The following is a 16,048-nucleotide window of genomic DNA, read 5'->3' as shown; positions in this document are numbered from 1 at the left end:
TTGCCTTTGAGTTACTACCATGACTACCATTTCCTCTAAGCTCAATTCAATTGTTATCCTCTCCTTTCCTCTCCAGCTGTTTTGTGTCCTTTGGTTGCTAAGGCCCCATTAACACTTTGTTTGTCCTGCTCTTTTGGTGTATGGAATAGTCTGCTTCCTATTACTGTTATTTATGACATTATAAACTACTTGAGAAGAGAGGCTATCCCAGTCAATGTTTTATTTCCTAATAGTGCTAGACACTATGACAAGTGTTTTATGTGGATTATCTAATTTCATCTTCACATAACTATGTTATTATTATCCTCATTTTACAGATGAGAAAACTGAAGCCTAAAGAGATTAAGACACTTGCCCAAGATGACGTAATGAATACGTGGTGGAACTCAACACAAAGCAAGGCTGTCTGAGTGCAGAGCATGTGCGGCTGGCGTCTACTCTTTGCTACCTCCCATCTCGTGAGGCATCTCACATAGTAGGTGCAGAAAAGAAGCTGTTGATTAATTGACAATTAATAGACGGTCTCATTTAATATGTTCATATTTTATAAGACATATTTTTGTGTTTGCTGTGTGCAGTGTGTGTCTTTGATGCACAGGAGGGAAGGAATGCAAGTTAAAGCTTTGGTTTTCCTAATAAGTCCTGTGAGCAGGAAGAATCAACACACCAACTTTGTAATATTTCTTCAAGGGCAAGGCATTTAAAATTTTACTGTTGAAGGATCCTTTTAAAGGATTGCTCACACTATTTTTCTTTGAAAATAAAAAAGTTTGAAATGGAATTTAGATGATCTTTTTCTATCAACTATGCAGAACTTGTAGGAAAGTAAAAATACCAGACAAGACCATTTAATATCAAAGATCTTCATTGCCATACAAGACAATGTGACTAATATTTTAAACAGAAGTATCATGTTTTCTCATAAATATATGTTTTAGAATAGTTTCCCAAAAAGGTTTTACGCCTTCTCCAACTATGCTGACATTCTCAAAAAAATATTTTGCACCACCTCTTCTGAAATTTTCTTAAATTCTTAAAACACATCCACCTTGAAAACTCTTACTGCTGAAACATATTGGTTAAGAGCATGGACTTGGGAGTGCAGTGCCAGGATTTGGATCCTGGCGTGGCCTCTTACTAACTGAGGGAAGTGGGGCAAGTTACTTGACCTCTCTTTGCCTCTATTTCCTTATTTGTGATATGAGCATAATAGTAGTGCTTAGTTATAGCTTTGTGAAGATTAAGTGAAATAATTCTTGTAAAGTGCTCAACAATGCCCAGCACACCTCATGCACTTATTGTTCCCGCTGTGGTGTTTTTGTTTCTCGGGGATATTGAGAAAAAGCTCAGGGATGTTTGAAGCCAAATATGGTGATTATGGTAGGTGATAAAACTGGGTAATATCATTTTTAGTAACTAAAGATAATAGTAAAAGTGAGGTATGACCATAAAAGGTGAGAGTGATTTTTTTTTCTTGTATGGCTATGAAGGCCAGCCCAGAAGAAATGCTACAAAAATATCTCGAGTAAAAAAATTGCCCTTTACCAAAACCAGACAATGATATCATGAGTAAAGAAAACTACAGACTAATATCCCTTATGAATATAGATGCAAAATCCTCAACAAAATACTAGAAAATTGAATGCAGCAACATATAAATCCCACCATGACCAAGTGGGATTTATCCCAGGAATGCAAGGTGGGTTCAACATATGAAAATCAATCAGTGTAAAACACCAGGTTAACAGAATAAAGGACAAAGGCCACATGATTATCTCAATCAATGCAGAAAAGCATATGAAAAAAATCCAACACCCTTTCATGAAAACAAAAATCACTTAATAAACTTGGGATAGAAGGGAAATTTTTCAGTCTGAAAAAGAGCCTCTACAGAAAACTCCCAGCTAGCATCATACTTAATGGTGAAGACTGAATGCTTTCCTCCTAAGATCAGAAATAAGAGAAGGATGTCCACCATTTCTATTTAACATTGTCCTGAAGGGTGTGGAGGGCAATTATGCAAGAAAAAGAAAATGCATCTGGATTAGAAAGGAAGAAATAAACCTATCTCTATTCACAGATGACTTGGTCTTGTATACAGAAAATCTTAAGGAATACACACACAGAATGAAAAAATTCTTAGAATTAATAAATGAGTTCATCAGGGTGGGAGGATATGAGATCAAGGTACAAAAGTCAACTGTGTTTTTTTATATTAGCAATGAATAATCTGCAAATAAAATTTATAATAGCATCAAAAGGAATAAAATACTTAGAAATAATTTTAACAAAAGAAATGCAAAACTTGTACACTGAAAACTAAAAAATATAATCAAAAGAAACTAAGGAAGACATAAATAAAATGAAAAAAGTCCAGTGTTTACAGATTGGAACAGTTAATATTGTTAGCAATATTCTCAAACTGATGTACAGATTAAACACAATCATCATCAAAATCTCAGCTGCCTTTTTTGCAGAAACTGATAAGCTGATCCTAAAATTCATACGAAAATGTATGGGACTCAGAATAGCCAAAACAATCTTGAAAAAAGAACAAAGTTGAAGGGCTAACACTTCCTGATTTCTAAACATTATAGTAATCACGACATTGTGTCATAGTGGTTAAAGTATAGACATTTGTGCCTATAGAATAGAATTGAAAGTAAACCCATTGAAATAAACCCATTCATTTATAGTCAATTAATTTCAACCAAGGTACCGAGAAAATTCAATGGGAGAAAGAATAGTCTTTTCAATTAATGGTGCTGGGACAACTAGATAACCACGTGCAAAGAATGAAATTGGACTTCTACCTCATAATACATACAAAAATTAACTCAAAATATAAGAGCTAAAACTATAAAATTCCTAGAAAAAGCACAAACATAGATCTTTGTGACCTTGGTTAGGTAATGGTTTCTTAGAAATGACATCAAAAGAAGCATAAGAAATAAAAGAAAAAATACATTAACTGAACTTCGTTAAAATTAAAAACTTTTGTGCTTCAAAGGACACCATCAAGAAAGTGAAAAGATAACCCACAAAATGGGAGAAAATATTTGCAAATTATAAATCTGGTAAGGGACCAGTATCTGGAATATATAAAGCACTGTTACAACTCAGCAATAAAAAGACAACCAATTTAAAAGTGGAGAAAAGATTCAAATAAGTATTTCTTCAGAAAAGATATGTAAATGGCCAGAAAGCACATGAAAATATGCTTGACGTCATCGGTTATTAGGGAAATGCAAATGAAAGTCACCATGAGAAACCACCTCACACCAACTAGGATGGTTACAATAAAAAGATGGGGGTTTTCTTCTCCTATAGCTGTTGTTACACACTGTTGTGAGGTCAGACAGGTTTCAGCCATCTTGCCTCCAGCCTGAGGGAGAAGCCAAAACACAGAGGAGGGCATTGCTGGAGGGCAGAGGAGGTGAATGCATCCTAACTAACGTAACTAAGAATAACTATATAGTTCCCGAATGTAAATTCTATAACATCCCTACTTTTTAACCCTTCCCTCCATTCAGAGGGACTTTAAAAAGAACTGTGGTAAAATATACACCACATAAAATTTTACCATTTTAAGGGCATTATTCAGTAACGTTAAGTATATTCACATTGCTGTCCAACCACCACTATCCACTCTGGAAATTCTCATCATACCAAACTGAAACTCTGCACTGCCACACGTCCCACATGAAGAGGGACTTACCAAAAAAGATGGACAATAACAAGTGTTGACAAGGGTGTGGAGAAACTGGAACCTCAAAATTGCTGGTGGGAATGTAAAATGGTATAGCCCCTTGGAAAACTGTCTGGTAGGTCCTCAAGATGTAAAAAGTAGAGTTAACACATGACTCAGTATTTCCATTCCTGGGTATATAACCAAGATACCTGAAAACCTATACCCACACAAAAATGTACACATGAATGTGTTTCAGAAGCCAAAAAGTGAAAACAAGCCAGAAAGTTTCCAGGCACTTAAATGTCTATAGACCAATGAATGGATAAAGCAAAATGTAGTATATCCATACAATGGAAAATTATTCCGCCATAAAAAAGAATGAAATACTGATGCATACTATGACAAGGATGAACCTTAAAAACATGCTAAGTGAGAGCCGCCAGACTCAGAAGGCTACATGTTGTACGATTTCATTTATATGAAATATACAGTATAGATAAGTCAATTGAGAGCAAAAGTAGATTAGTGGTTGCCTAGGACACTAGTGAGGAGAAGGAATGTGGAGGGACTGCTAATGGGCATGGAGTTTCCTTTTGAGGTAAAGAAAATGTTCTGGAATTAAATAGTGGTGATGGTTGCACAACTTTGCCAATATATTAAAAACCTCTGAATTGTACATTTTAAAAGAATGAATTTTATGGTTATGTGAATTATATCTCAGTTTTTTAAAAAAGAAAGAAAATGCCCATAGAAAAACACAATCCACACAGATGATGATTAGTAGCTTTTTGAAAGGAAGGCCAAAACTTCTGAAGATATGAGATCTGATGGATTTTTAAAATATTTATAACAAACAAACAAAGAGAAAAAGAGACACATACAAAAAACAGGCTCTTAAACACAGAGAACAAACTAGTGGTTGCCAGAGGGGAGGTGGGTGGAGGATGGGTGAATGGGTGAAATATGTGATGGGGATTAAAAGTACATTTATCATGATGAGCACTAAGAATTGCTGATTCATTATACTGTACACCTGATACTCTATAACACTGTACGTTAATTATACTTCAATAAAAAAATCCTATGTCACTTCTATTATCAGAAAAAAATGCTCATGCTTAGCTTCCTACTATGTCGATCTAATAACCAAGTGTCTTATTCATTAAACAAATATATATTTGACATTATTAGTCTTTCTTGTGGGGCATTACATTATTATGGATATAAATTGGCTTTCTTGATTATTCTTTTGGTATGCTAATATCATACCAAGACTAATTGTCCCTATATATTTTATTTCATTTCTTCATAAATAAAATATTACTTTGGAAGCTAGACATCATCATTCTATCCAGAATCTACTAATACACTCTTTGGTGATGCTTAACCCAAAGGCACACCTCACTGCCACATGATTTTTGCACTGCTACTCACAGTGTGCAAAAGTTTTTGCCCTTGCTAAATGAAAAACGCAGGCTGGCGGTAAAGCAGATCATATTAAATGATGAATGAATGATTTGCAGAACTAGGGGTAAGTTCTTGCCCAAAACTTGACTTGTGTCTACCATGGTCCAAAGTTTTGTACCCAAATTTAGACCTAAAACCTAGTTTTAATTCTTTCTCTATTTATTCCTTCAAGGGTTTGAAGCTGTTTCTTTACTTGGTGAGTTTTGCTTGTGAAACAGCCTCATTTTGCTAAAACCTTCTATCCTTCTTGGACGGCAGGCTCGATAGTCTTAGGGAGGTAAAAAAGAAATCTATTAGGATAAGGTCAAGTGCTGACTAAGACTGTGTTGTTATGATCTCTGCCATCCCATCCTGTCCCTGTCTTCGGGGTTTTTCGGATCATTCCTCTGAAGGTGGACTCAGAGACAGTGGAGGGCTCTCAGAGGAGCTGGGCATCTTGCTGGGGCCTCTTCCTCACAGCAGCCACTCCAGGATGAGGCCAGCCATCTGTCTCCTCATTCTGAAAAGATTGCAAATTCCTGCACTGGGTTGCACTTTCTCTCTACTTTTCACATTGAAAGCTCCTCTTCCTTCCCCGAGCTTCTCTCAAACATAACAGAAAGATTAGTGCTGCTTCTGTTCCATGCTAGAGAAGATCTGTTGAAATATCCCGTCTTTGTGCTTTCATTTGGGGTCCAGATATTTGGTTTGGAGAGACACAGTCTTTATCTTAGAGTTACCTTCTGCCCTGGTTATGCCAGATCCCACTTTAGACCTTGGCCCTTAACTCACTGGGGTCTCTCTTTGTGTGTTTTTATTTCAGTGTCTGCGCTTATTTTTAATTCCTCGAAGGAGCACTGCCAAGACCACTGGCTCCTTGCTGCTGAGGGCCTGGTCAGCAGAGGAGGCCAAAGTGGCCAGCAGGAAGAAGCGCGAAGAATCCACATCCCGAGCCCTCGGACAACATTCCTTGTTTAATGCTGGTCTACAAATTAATTACAAGTTTACTCTGATTTCAAATGTACCAGAGAAGCTTATCATTTAAAGAAGTTCAATAAGGAATTCTTTGTCAAGTAATGAGCTTTGCAAATAAGTTTTGCTTTGGAAAAGCAAAATCTAGAACCATCACTTAACTTTTTGACAATTTGTATTTGTACCTATTGGGTTTTCTTAAAGAAAAGCTAAACTCTATTGAGAAAGAATGAGAACCTTCAGCACAGAGACTAAAAGTCTTGAATTTTTTATACCTTAATTTGCCTTCTGATCAGAATTACTTTGGTATTTGCTCAATTACATAAACTATCTTGCCTTTTTTGTTTTGGAAAAATGTTGTATACTGTTAGGATGTGATCAGATTTGGGGCACATTCCTCCCAGGTAACTGCACTGTTCTTTCACTGCTCAGAGAACTGGTTGTAGCATAAAGCCTGGGGGTTCCAGTCTGGTCCAGTTAAGGCAGAGTATCTTCTCTTGAGAAGTCCCCAGGAAATTAATTCTGTTCCGTCTGCATCATGAGCTAGTCAGTAGAGACTCTAACCTGGACCCCAACTCTAGGGTCACTCCTCCTTGGCCTAACCTCTAGGGGTCCATTAGACAAGTGGGCCCAGTGGTTAAGGACAGACTCCAGAGTGAGACCACCTGGGTTCTCTAATCCAGGCCTGGCCAACTGGATTAGGCTGCTGAGCACCCCATAAGGACGATGCAGCCACTCACCTGGGCAGGAACACGTCCATTCTGGCTCTCCTGAGGCTGGAGGTCCAGATGCGGAGAATGCTGGCTGTGAGGTGTGGCTCAATGAGGCTCAGTGGGGTGTCTTTGTCACGTGGCAGAACCAGGAGCAGACTCACTGAACTTCCCAGGTAAGGCAACTCTAGCACCCTCACCTGATGGCCTGCATGGTCCTGGAACTGGCCTGGGGGTTTAGGAGAGGAGGGTGGGGTATTAGTTCTGTCCCAGGAGCCGGGGAAGGGCCATCTCACAGAACTGGAAACAATACATTTTATTAACAGGTGTCTACCTCACCCTCAGGAAGCAGTTGAGGCCAAAGACTTCACCTTTTCTGATCTTAAGACCTAGAATTTCTAAGATACCCTTATAGGTCTTGAGTCACAGGGCCTGCAGTGGCCAGGCACGGTGGGGATGATGGCACATGGGAGAGCCATCTATCGTCTTTATTGTTTGTTTGTTTTTAAATTCATTTTTTTTAAAAAAGATTTTATTTAAGAGAAAGAACAAGCAAGAGAGAGCATGAGCGGGGGAAAGGGAGAGAGAGAAACAGACTCCCTGGCTGAGGGAGCCCGACTTGGGGCTCGATCCCAGGACCCTGAGATCATTACCTGAGCTGAAGGCAGACGCTTAACCAACTGAGCCACCCAGGCAGCCCATCTTAGAGGGGAAGCCATTCCAATCCTGGCCTTTTGTGGCCATGTGGGGACCCAGGCTCTTTGTGCCAGATCTTTCTTTCAACAAAAGCTTTAAGCCCAGATTTCACATAAAATTGGGAAATGTTATGCAGCTGACAGATCAACCAGCATGGGTCACAGCAGCAACGGGGAAAACATTGGGAACAAGAACTATAATAGTCATAAATACATATTTACTTATCCAATCGACGTTCTTCCACTCTCATCTTACTTGACCTCAGCTAATAATTACTGGTTGAATAAACAAATGATTAAATTGTGATGAGCACTCACAATGCGTCCTGCATGGAATCAAAGCAGGATCATAGCACGTTTTCTAAATGCCGGAGTTCCTAAAACACTGTCTCACTGGAATTAGTCCCCCAGCTGGAAGGGCTGAGCCTGCAAATGAGGGCTTCGAGAGAGGTGTGTGGGGACAGGTGGCTGGGTCCCTTCTCCTCTTCTCCTCTTCTCCTCTTGCCTTGCTGGGGCTCAATGGAGGCGTCCACGCTGCGGGCCAGCCTGCAGGGTGGGGGCTCCTGGCACTGGCTCGGCACTCCGCGCACCTGCACCCCAGTGGGCTGGGAAGAGTGACCACCCAGGCAGGGCGGGCAGGTGCAATGACGGATGTCAGGTCCACGGGGGTGCGCTCTCAAAAGCTTTCTAGACTGGACTCAATCTTCCGCCCTTTCTCAGCGCCAAACCGTGAAGTGGCTGTTCATTTTATGGGGGTGCCTGTGGGGGTGGGGGTGGTCTGGTCCAAACATTTTTGGTTTTACACTAACGCCTCTTACTTACTAGGTGCAGAGGGAAATGTCAAGCGTGAGATTTGATTTCTCTCCCCTACCCCTGCTTCCTCATTGTCCTCTGGGTCTTCCTGCCCCCTGGGCTCTCCTTGCCCCGCACCCACCTCACAGCAGAGGAAAGGCAGAGAAACAGTGCGAGTCCTTCTAGAGCAGACATGGCCCACATTGCTCCCGTGTTCCTCTCACTTAAGACGGCCCCGCGAGTGGGGAAGGAGCTCACCGTAGTTGACCTCGGCCATTTGGTACATCATGGGGACCTGGAGGACGAGGCCCTGGGCGCCGGTGAAAGGCAGGAGCTGAGTGTCCGTGGAGGAGAACCTCTGTCGCCAAGTGCTTTGGAAGGACATGGTGCTCACTAGTGCCAACTGAGCAAATGCCCCGCCACCGCCGCCGCGCTCCCACGTAGGGCCACCTGCGTCGTCACCTGCAAGCCGGAGAGCGACTGTGTTGCTGAGACTGGCGCACCTGTCCCAGCGGGTTCCCGGGCATCCCTGAGGTTGGGCTTGTAGCCTGCTTGTTGGTGTCATCAGTTGGGGAACTGTGGTGTTTGTAACTAGCTATTGCTGAAGACCATGCTTTTATCCTTTGCAAAGTGGATTGGGAGGCTCTGGTAGGTCCCAGTGGGGCATTTCCCGAGGGGCCTTCGGCGCGCACACCTCCGGCCCGGGAGGCACTGAGTGTTGTGGTCGGGCTGCTGCATGGTCTCCCCACTGCCCTTCCCGCCCACCCCACCACCCCAGCCGCTGGGCCTCATCTCTGGCAGAGTCTTTGCTCAGCCAGTCACATCCAGGGCACGGTCTTTAAATTCCATGCATTACCAGAGAGAAGACAACAGGCTCGGGGATGGTTGTTGCCCCAGCCCTTTATTAATAAAAACACATGGTGTGCTCTGTTCGAAATCCTTTAACTAACCCTCCCTGACTCCTCCCACCAGTTCAATTGTTATTCCCAGTTTTTCAGAGGGGGCACCAAAGCTTGGAGAAGCTGTCCCAGGTCGCATACTTGTGAGTGGCAAAGCCACCACCACCTAGCTGCTCAAGACAGAGACCTTGGATCTGAACCCAAGCAGCCCGGCCCCAGACTCCAGGCTCTTCCCTGGCTGCCCCTCTTCCACGGAGGACAATCACCGGGGGGGTTGACCGCAGCTGTGTGGCCTGGCCCCATCCCCGCCCCACAGCACAATGAATTAAACACTTTTAAGTACACTGAAAAGACATTGTGAAACACTGGAGAAAACTGACAGAGAGGGAGTTATTGATAAATTGATATATCGTGAACATTCTCCCTATTTCTGTGTAACTTTTGTAATTATACGGAATGCTAGAGGCAGACTGCCTGGGTTGGGATCCTGGCTCTGTGCCTCAGTTCCTCTCTCTGTAAACTGGGGACAATAGCAGCACCTATCTCCTGGGATTGCTGTGAAGGTGAACAGACATAATGAATATGGAGTACTTAGAAAAGTGCTAAATCAGTAAATGGAACCTCAGTAAATGTAATAAATTTTCACCATCTTTAGTAATTCCACTTGCATGATACACAGGTCCTATAACTCAAGGAATCATCCCTAACTGCTGGGCAGTTAGGTTATTTCTAAGTCTTTCTCTTCAATAACACTGGGTTAAGTGCCTTATTACGTATAACTTTTTCTTCTCTTGAATTATTTCCTTAAGCTAAATTCCAAGAATTTCTTTGGCTCCTACTATATTTTGCTGTCACAGGATGGTAATTGTAGATGACAGCAGAGCTGCGGGGGGGAGGTGTCAGAGATTCACCTTAAGGGAACAGGTGCTTAGAACAAAGCCTGCAGGGCTCCCCTGGAGGTAGGAGGCTCTGAAGAGCCCCCTTCTGTGCGTGCGTGTAGGGGGATGGGCAGAAGGAGGCTTTCTAGAGCACATCATTTAAGGGTAGCGTCTCCCAAGAGGACAAACTTCTGCTGCAACTGAGGGTGACCTGAGTATCCATCCACGTGGCTTCTGACCAGCAAGGCCTGGTACCTATGTCTATAGCCCTCTGACATTAGCCTCTCCAAGGTGAATGGTTTCTTTTACCTTTGATCTTCCCGGAGGCCCATTCATTGGCCTGGCTGCTGGTGCCGTTCAGTTCACTGAGGTGGGCTGGCTCTATGCTGCTGTTGGCCCACTGGGAGATGTGCTCCACAAAGCAGGGGGAGAGTGGCGTTCCTGCTTGCACAAAAAGGGTGCAGGCCAGCTCCATCTTGGTGCCTTGACCGGAGTTGAGTAGTGTGGCGTACACAGTGCGTAAGAACTCTTTCACCCTTTGGTCTGTGAAAAAGGTGTTGGGATAAATTGACAGTGGTGAGTGTAGGTAAGGAGTTAGCGCCATCTCTCTTTGCGCAGTGCACTGAAATGGGGCCTCAGCCACACCACTCTTTTGTCTCAGAGGTTCATCGACCAATTACAGCCGATTTGGGGAAGTCATAACTAAATTGCTCAGGAATTGGCCTGGATCCACAGATTAAAAGCTGGGGGGAAAGCCATGCAAGATCTGAGAGAAATCAAGCTGTGATTAAGACAAATAGAAAATCACTACCAACATCCCAGAGGCTATTCCTCCTTAACTTCTTGAGTCAGACATGTGGAGCAGACATGTTGAGAGTACAGAGGGCTGGGAAAACTGCAGGTCAGGTGTGCAGGGCGATGGGGCTGCAAATATTTAAGAAGTAAGTGGATTTATGGAAAGCACCATAAATAACAAGGACAGACGGTGGTCACGGTGTTAAATTGTCAATATATCTTGTACAGGGCCTTAGATCCGTTCCCACAACTGCAGGTCGCAAGCCCAAGGGACATTTAGATGGGGCCTCTTTCAGCACTCTGCTTTCGATTTGAGAAACACAGAGGAAAGGTAAGAACGCCTCCCATCCCCCATCTCCCTAAGACCCAGTGGACAGCTGATGCTATTAATGTCAGCAAAAACCTGCAAGAATGTTGAGGAAATAATAAGCATTTGAGAGAGTCCATAGTTTCCACCTTCTTGGATGGCGGCTGGACTTCTATTTATTTACTACTTACACGGGAGATTGCTTCCTTCTTTCCATAATCCATAGTGGATTTCTTTTTCATGATATTATTTACAAGCTGTGGCCTTTAGTCTCCCCTAGGAGTATCCCAGGCCGCCCCTGAGACATGGAAGCTGGGCTTTTCCAGCAGTCAGCTCCCCTTCCTGTGCAGGCTTCCTCTGGAACAAGGCCCTTCGCTTGTCCTCCTTGCCTCCCTTCCTCCTAGGCACAGCCCTGTGGCTAGCCACAAATCGGCCCTGGGAGACACATGTTTTGCCCCTTCCTCCTACACTGCCCTTCTCTGGCCCTCCCAGGGCACCTGTTGGAAGGAGTCTCTGACGCGGTGTGGGGTCCCTCCACTCCAACACCCGTCATGTGTCAGAGGCCAGGCCGGGGGATGGCAGCAGACCCCCAAGTTGCTTGGCCAAAGTTCTCCGGAGGGGCACAGGCCCCCAGAATACACCCTGGCCAGGGCCCCCGCCACCGGGCTACAGATCGCAGCTGTAGACAGATTTCACTTGCCCAGAAAACTCTCATGACCAAAGCTACTTCTTAGAATCCACAACTGCAAAAAACAGACTCGGGTTGTATACCTCGTGAATTGCAGCCTAACTCCAGTGCTTTTCTTTTAAGGAGAAAAGAAATGAATGAAAAAAAATACTTATTGCCAGATTTTCCTCACTGAGGAAGGTCATATGTATTTATAAAATCATGTCCCTGTAAAATGTTGACCATCTGCTGGGACAAAGTGAGACATTTCGCTGGTCCATAGTGTAGGGTGACCTCCTCTCTGTCCTCTCACCCAATCTGGGCCAGGGGACCAGCTGTTCTTTTAGCTAGAAATGTTAAAGTAGCAGAGTTAATTGGCTGGAGAAAGCTTTTCTCCACCTGAGCCTAGTGTGTCCCTGCCCATTTGCACAGGAGAAGAGCTTTCCTAGATGCTGTGGAATATACGTGTCAGTATAGGAAATACGGTGTTCACAGACTCTGGGCTACATTCACGGTCACATTCAATCCTCTCAACGAGCCTGTGAATTCACTGCTATTGTGACTCCCATTTCTAGGTGAAGGAGCTGGGCTCGGACAAATTAATAAGCTTGCTCGGTGTCACTGGGTGGTTGGACGTGGCCCTTCACCGCCCTCCTGCCCGTCGGGGAAGGGACGGGACACCCTGCTTTGGTCTGGAGAGCCGCTTCCTCTTGTGAGGCTCTGGAGCACAAAGCCGCCCATTCTGCTGTATGACTGTGAGTGTCCCAGGCCCGTGGCCGTGATGGGGCAAGAAGGACTGGTGATGTGAGCCATGACAACGGCACCTCCCTTACAGTTCTTTGAAAGAGAATCGCGTCACTGCTGGCTTAACTCCTCTCCCTCCCCCTCCGGAGAGCATCTTTCTCGCTGGAGGGCAGGCTAGGTAGATCTCACAGAACGATGAGAGAGGGAAGAAGGCGGAAGGAAGGAAAGTTTTGGGCACTGCCCTAGATCAGGAATGTGGTGAGCGCGGTGTGATTGAAGAGAGGGCCTCTCGGATGGCCACAGAGAGGGAGGAAAGTGCTAGAAGAAGAAATGGCATTTTCTCATGAATTTCCCTTGCTACAGATGAGGCTTTTAACTCATTTGTGAGACCCGTGTGGAGACGGCCTTCCTTTTGAGTCAATTTGCTGACCTGAACTTCCCGAATGTGACACGGAATCTGGTGGGACCTGACTTCGTAAGGTTAAGGAATATAAAATTCTCAAACTACAAACTTAGTGATGCTAATGTTTTACTTGCCAGAAAATTACAAGAGGGCTAAGTTGAGGATGATGTCAAAAGGTTTGGTTGGGCCAAGGGAATAATGGGGATGGCTCTGATTAAAAATTAAAAAAGGCAAGGTACTTGATATCTTTATGCATCTGCTCAGGGGCTTAGAGTGGGGTGGAGGAATTGTGGAAAGAACATAGGATTTGGGGTCAAAGACTCTGGGACTTGAATTCTGGCTCTGCCACCTGCCGAGTCTTGCCAAATCGTTAATATCTGGTTTCATTTATAAAATGGGGATTATTAATGTATGTGGTTTCTATGAGGATCAAATGATATAATGACTGGAAAAGTGAAATCCATACCATCATCAAACAGAGTTTTTTCCCAAGAGCCAGGCCACCTTCATTTCTGAGGCTTCTGTTCCTGGCATTATTCTTGTGCTTAATAGAAAGCTATGAAGTGTTCTTTATCAATTTATCTAGAAAAGCACCAGAACTCCCTCGAACTCGGAACATCAGGAAATTGGGTGTTTTGTGTGGTGAAAACAAAGGTGCTTTTTAGGGATACCGCTGGGGTCCGTTCTGAGTCTCATGCTGTGCTTATATGACCAGCAGGTAGGAATCCTAGCAAAGCTCCTGGTTGTCACGTATTGGCTGGAAACGCAGTGAGAACAAGACAATGCTGATGTGCCCCACTGCAAACATGAATAGGTCTTTCTGTTGATTAAACCGGAACAATGCCCCAAGACCCTGGAATGTGCTTGAGGCTGCTTTTTATACATTTTATTGGTCTGCATTGACTTTTAAAAGGAAGCCTGGGTTCGGGCAGGTAGTGGGCGTTGACGGGTTATTTTAAACAGTGCACATGGTTCTCTGAGCTAGGTTGGGGCAAACCAAAGTACAGGGGTACTCTATTAACTGGAACTCTAGAAGTGGCACATCCCTGTTCATAAAAATTAACCATGGCTCTGTAAGATAATAAAGCAGCCTGTGAGTAAGAAAAAGGGTGGGATTATGTTCCACGGGGTTTGACTATTAAGCATTCTTGACATTTGATAATTCTCGAATGGGGTCTATGGCACCCTGTTAATCACCCTATTGGGTTAGCCAGGTACCATGACCATACCTGACAACGGAGAAAGGACTATAATCAGTTCCCTTTCGCAGCGGTATAGCTACACTTGCATTTCTCTCTGTCCCTTAATCCTGACTTTTGTGAGACTCTGTTTTAGGACTGAAATGCCTGTCTCTCTTTCACACGCCTATTTATTCTTCATAACTCAGCTCAGATCCCATGTCTTCTGGGGAGCCTTCCTGAGCTGCCAGTGGGATAAATCCTTCCCTCCCCGTGCTTATTCCAAATAAATACACTTACTGCACCGCATTAGGGCGGTATTTCTATGTGCATCGTTCCTATGAGACTGAGCTGCTGTGTTCAGAGCTTTCCTTGTCACTCTGGATGCTGAGCTCCTGGCACAGCACCAGCTCGTGCAACAGGAGCTCAGGAGTGCTTGATGGATCGCACTGTACTGAATCTAATGTGGCTGAAGAATGCGTCCGTGGATGTGTGCGTTTCTGTGATATTCTTGCTGAGGAAAATGAAGCTGGCCGGCAGGATCATGAGAGCTGTTTTGGCAGGGGACAGGGCATGGGTGGTGGGGGATGGGATGTACAGCTGTGTCTAGTGGCCCCACATCTTACTTGCCACCTCAAGATTCTAGCTCAAAGGAAGCTCTCACCGAGGCTGTGTGGGTATCAGTTCTTATACTTTCTAGAACATACTAACTTATACAGTTGCAACTCCCATCCTTTTTTATTGATATCTTATTCTAAGATTGAGAAGCCAAAGCTATGTGCAGGAGTGTCTGGGGTAGCATGGAGCTGGTAGGTGGGCCCTGGGGCCAGGCATGGAGCCAGAGGCCCCGAGTGTAGGCTAGGTATGGCTGACCCGGAGTTCACAAGACTCGGGCCGCTGCTGACAGAGCTGCTCGAAACTACACAATCACGGAGTTATGTTGGTAGCGATCGCACTGGCTAGAAAACACAGATTTATGAAAGCAGGTGGCTCAAGGCCATGGGCTCTGGAACTAGACAACCTGGGCTTGAGTCTCAAGTCTGCTACTTACTAGCTATGTGACGCTGGGCAAGTTGCTCAAACTCTCGGTGTCTATTTGCTCATCTCTAAAATAGGGATGAGGTATAATTTCATCATCTATCTAGCTATTGTGTCTGGTTTCTCCGAGCATCAGAAGACAGAACGGCAATTATGTTGTTGTGACAATTAATTAAATTACTTTAAATTACAAGGTGCTTTGGACACTTCCTGGCACCTGGTAGGCTCTGCAGAAGGGCTAGTGAAATGAAACTGAGGTTGGAAGGGAAACCGAACGATCATCCAGGGGACCACGATCCGAAGTTCGCAGGCTGCCTGTGGTCACCCTTCTCTCCTGGCGGTCGGCCAGTGCCAGCCGCTGCATTCGGAGATCCCCCACCCCCCGAGGAAGCCTGAGCGGGAGCGGGAGCAGCAGAGGGAACAGGAGCGCGAGCAGCCCTCTTACCGTGGATAGCGTAACCCAGCGCTCGTGCCAGCTGCTGGCCGGTGTTCCCTTGGGCTCCGAACTGCAGGATCTCCAGAGGGAGCGACACGCCGGCAGGAGAGATGACGACGTTGGTTCCATCTCTAGGGGCTGTCGCGTCCTGGTAGAGGCGAAGCGCGAGCTCGGTGTTCAGCAAGGTCAGGTCCTCGCGGAGGTCGCCCTGTCCTCCATGGAGGCAGGAGTGAAGCAGGAAGAGCGTGAACAGGCCCAGCCGCATGGAGGCAGGGAGGCTTCCTGCAGCTCAGAGGGAGGAGATGCAGGGTGAGGCAGACAGTCCCCTTCTGCAGAGAACTGGTCTGGGTTCGGGGCTCACAATGGCCGAGGGAGGCGTGCCGGGGCAGTGCTGCTC

General features: G+C 44.8%; 1 protein-coding gene and 1 long non-coding RNA gene across 2 annotated transcripts in view; one reads left to right on the top strand and one right to left on the bottom strand.

The window, feature by feature from the left end:
• Positions 1–15,916, bottom strand: part of SERPINE3 (serpin family E member 3) — a 29,939-nt gene extending 14,023 nt beyond the window's left edge. Inside the window, exons 1-4 of the mRNA XM_078069952.1 lie at positions 15,661–15,916; positions 10,393–10,626; positions 8,565–8,768; positions 6,850–7,048 (exon numbers count right to left, since the gene is read on the bottom strand). Of these exons, the coding sequence (XP_077926078.1) occupies positions 6,850–7,048; positions 8,565–8,768; positions 10,393–10,626; positions 15,661–15,916 (893 nt within the window). The remainder of the gene's footprint in view (positions 1–6,849; positions 7,049–8,564; positions 8,769–10,392; positions 10,627–15,660) is intronic.
• On the top strand, positions 320–6,464 carry LOC144381584 (uncharacterized). The gene is made up of 2 exons (XR_013447002.1): positions 320–475; positions 5,961–6,464. It is a non-coding gene; the product is annotated as an uncharacterized LOC144381584 (long non-coding RNA).
• Positions 15,917–16,048: the final 132 nt, after the last annotated feature.

Source organism: Halichoerus grypus, chromosome 4 (assembly GCF_964656455.1).
Source record: "Halichoerus grypus chromosome 4, mHalGry1.hap1.1, whole genome shotgun sequence".
In the NCBI taxonomy this organism is placed as follows: domain Eukaryota; kingdom Metazoa; phylum Chordata; class Mammalia; order Carnivora; family Phocidae; genus Halichoerus; species Halichoerus grypus.
The sequence above is the reverse complement of the archived record's forward strand: the minus strand, read 5'-3'. Positions and strand labels throughout refer to the sequence as shown.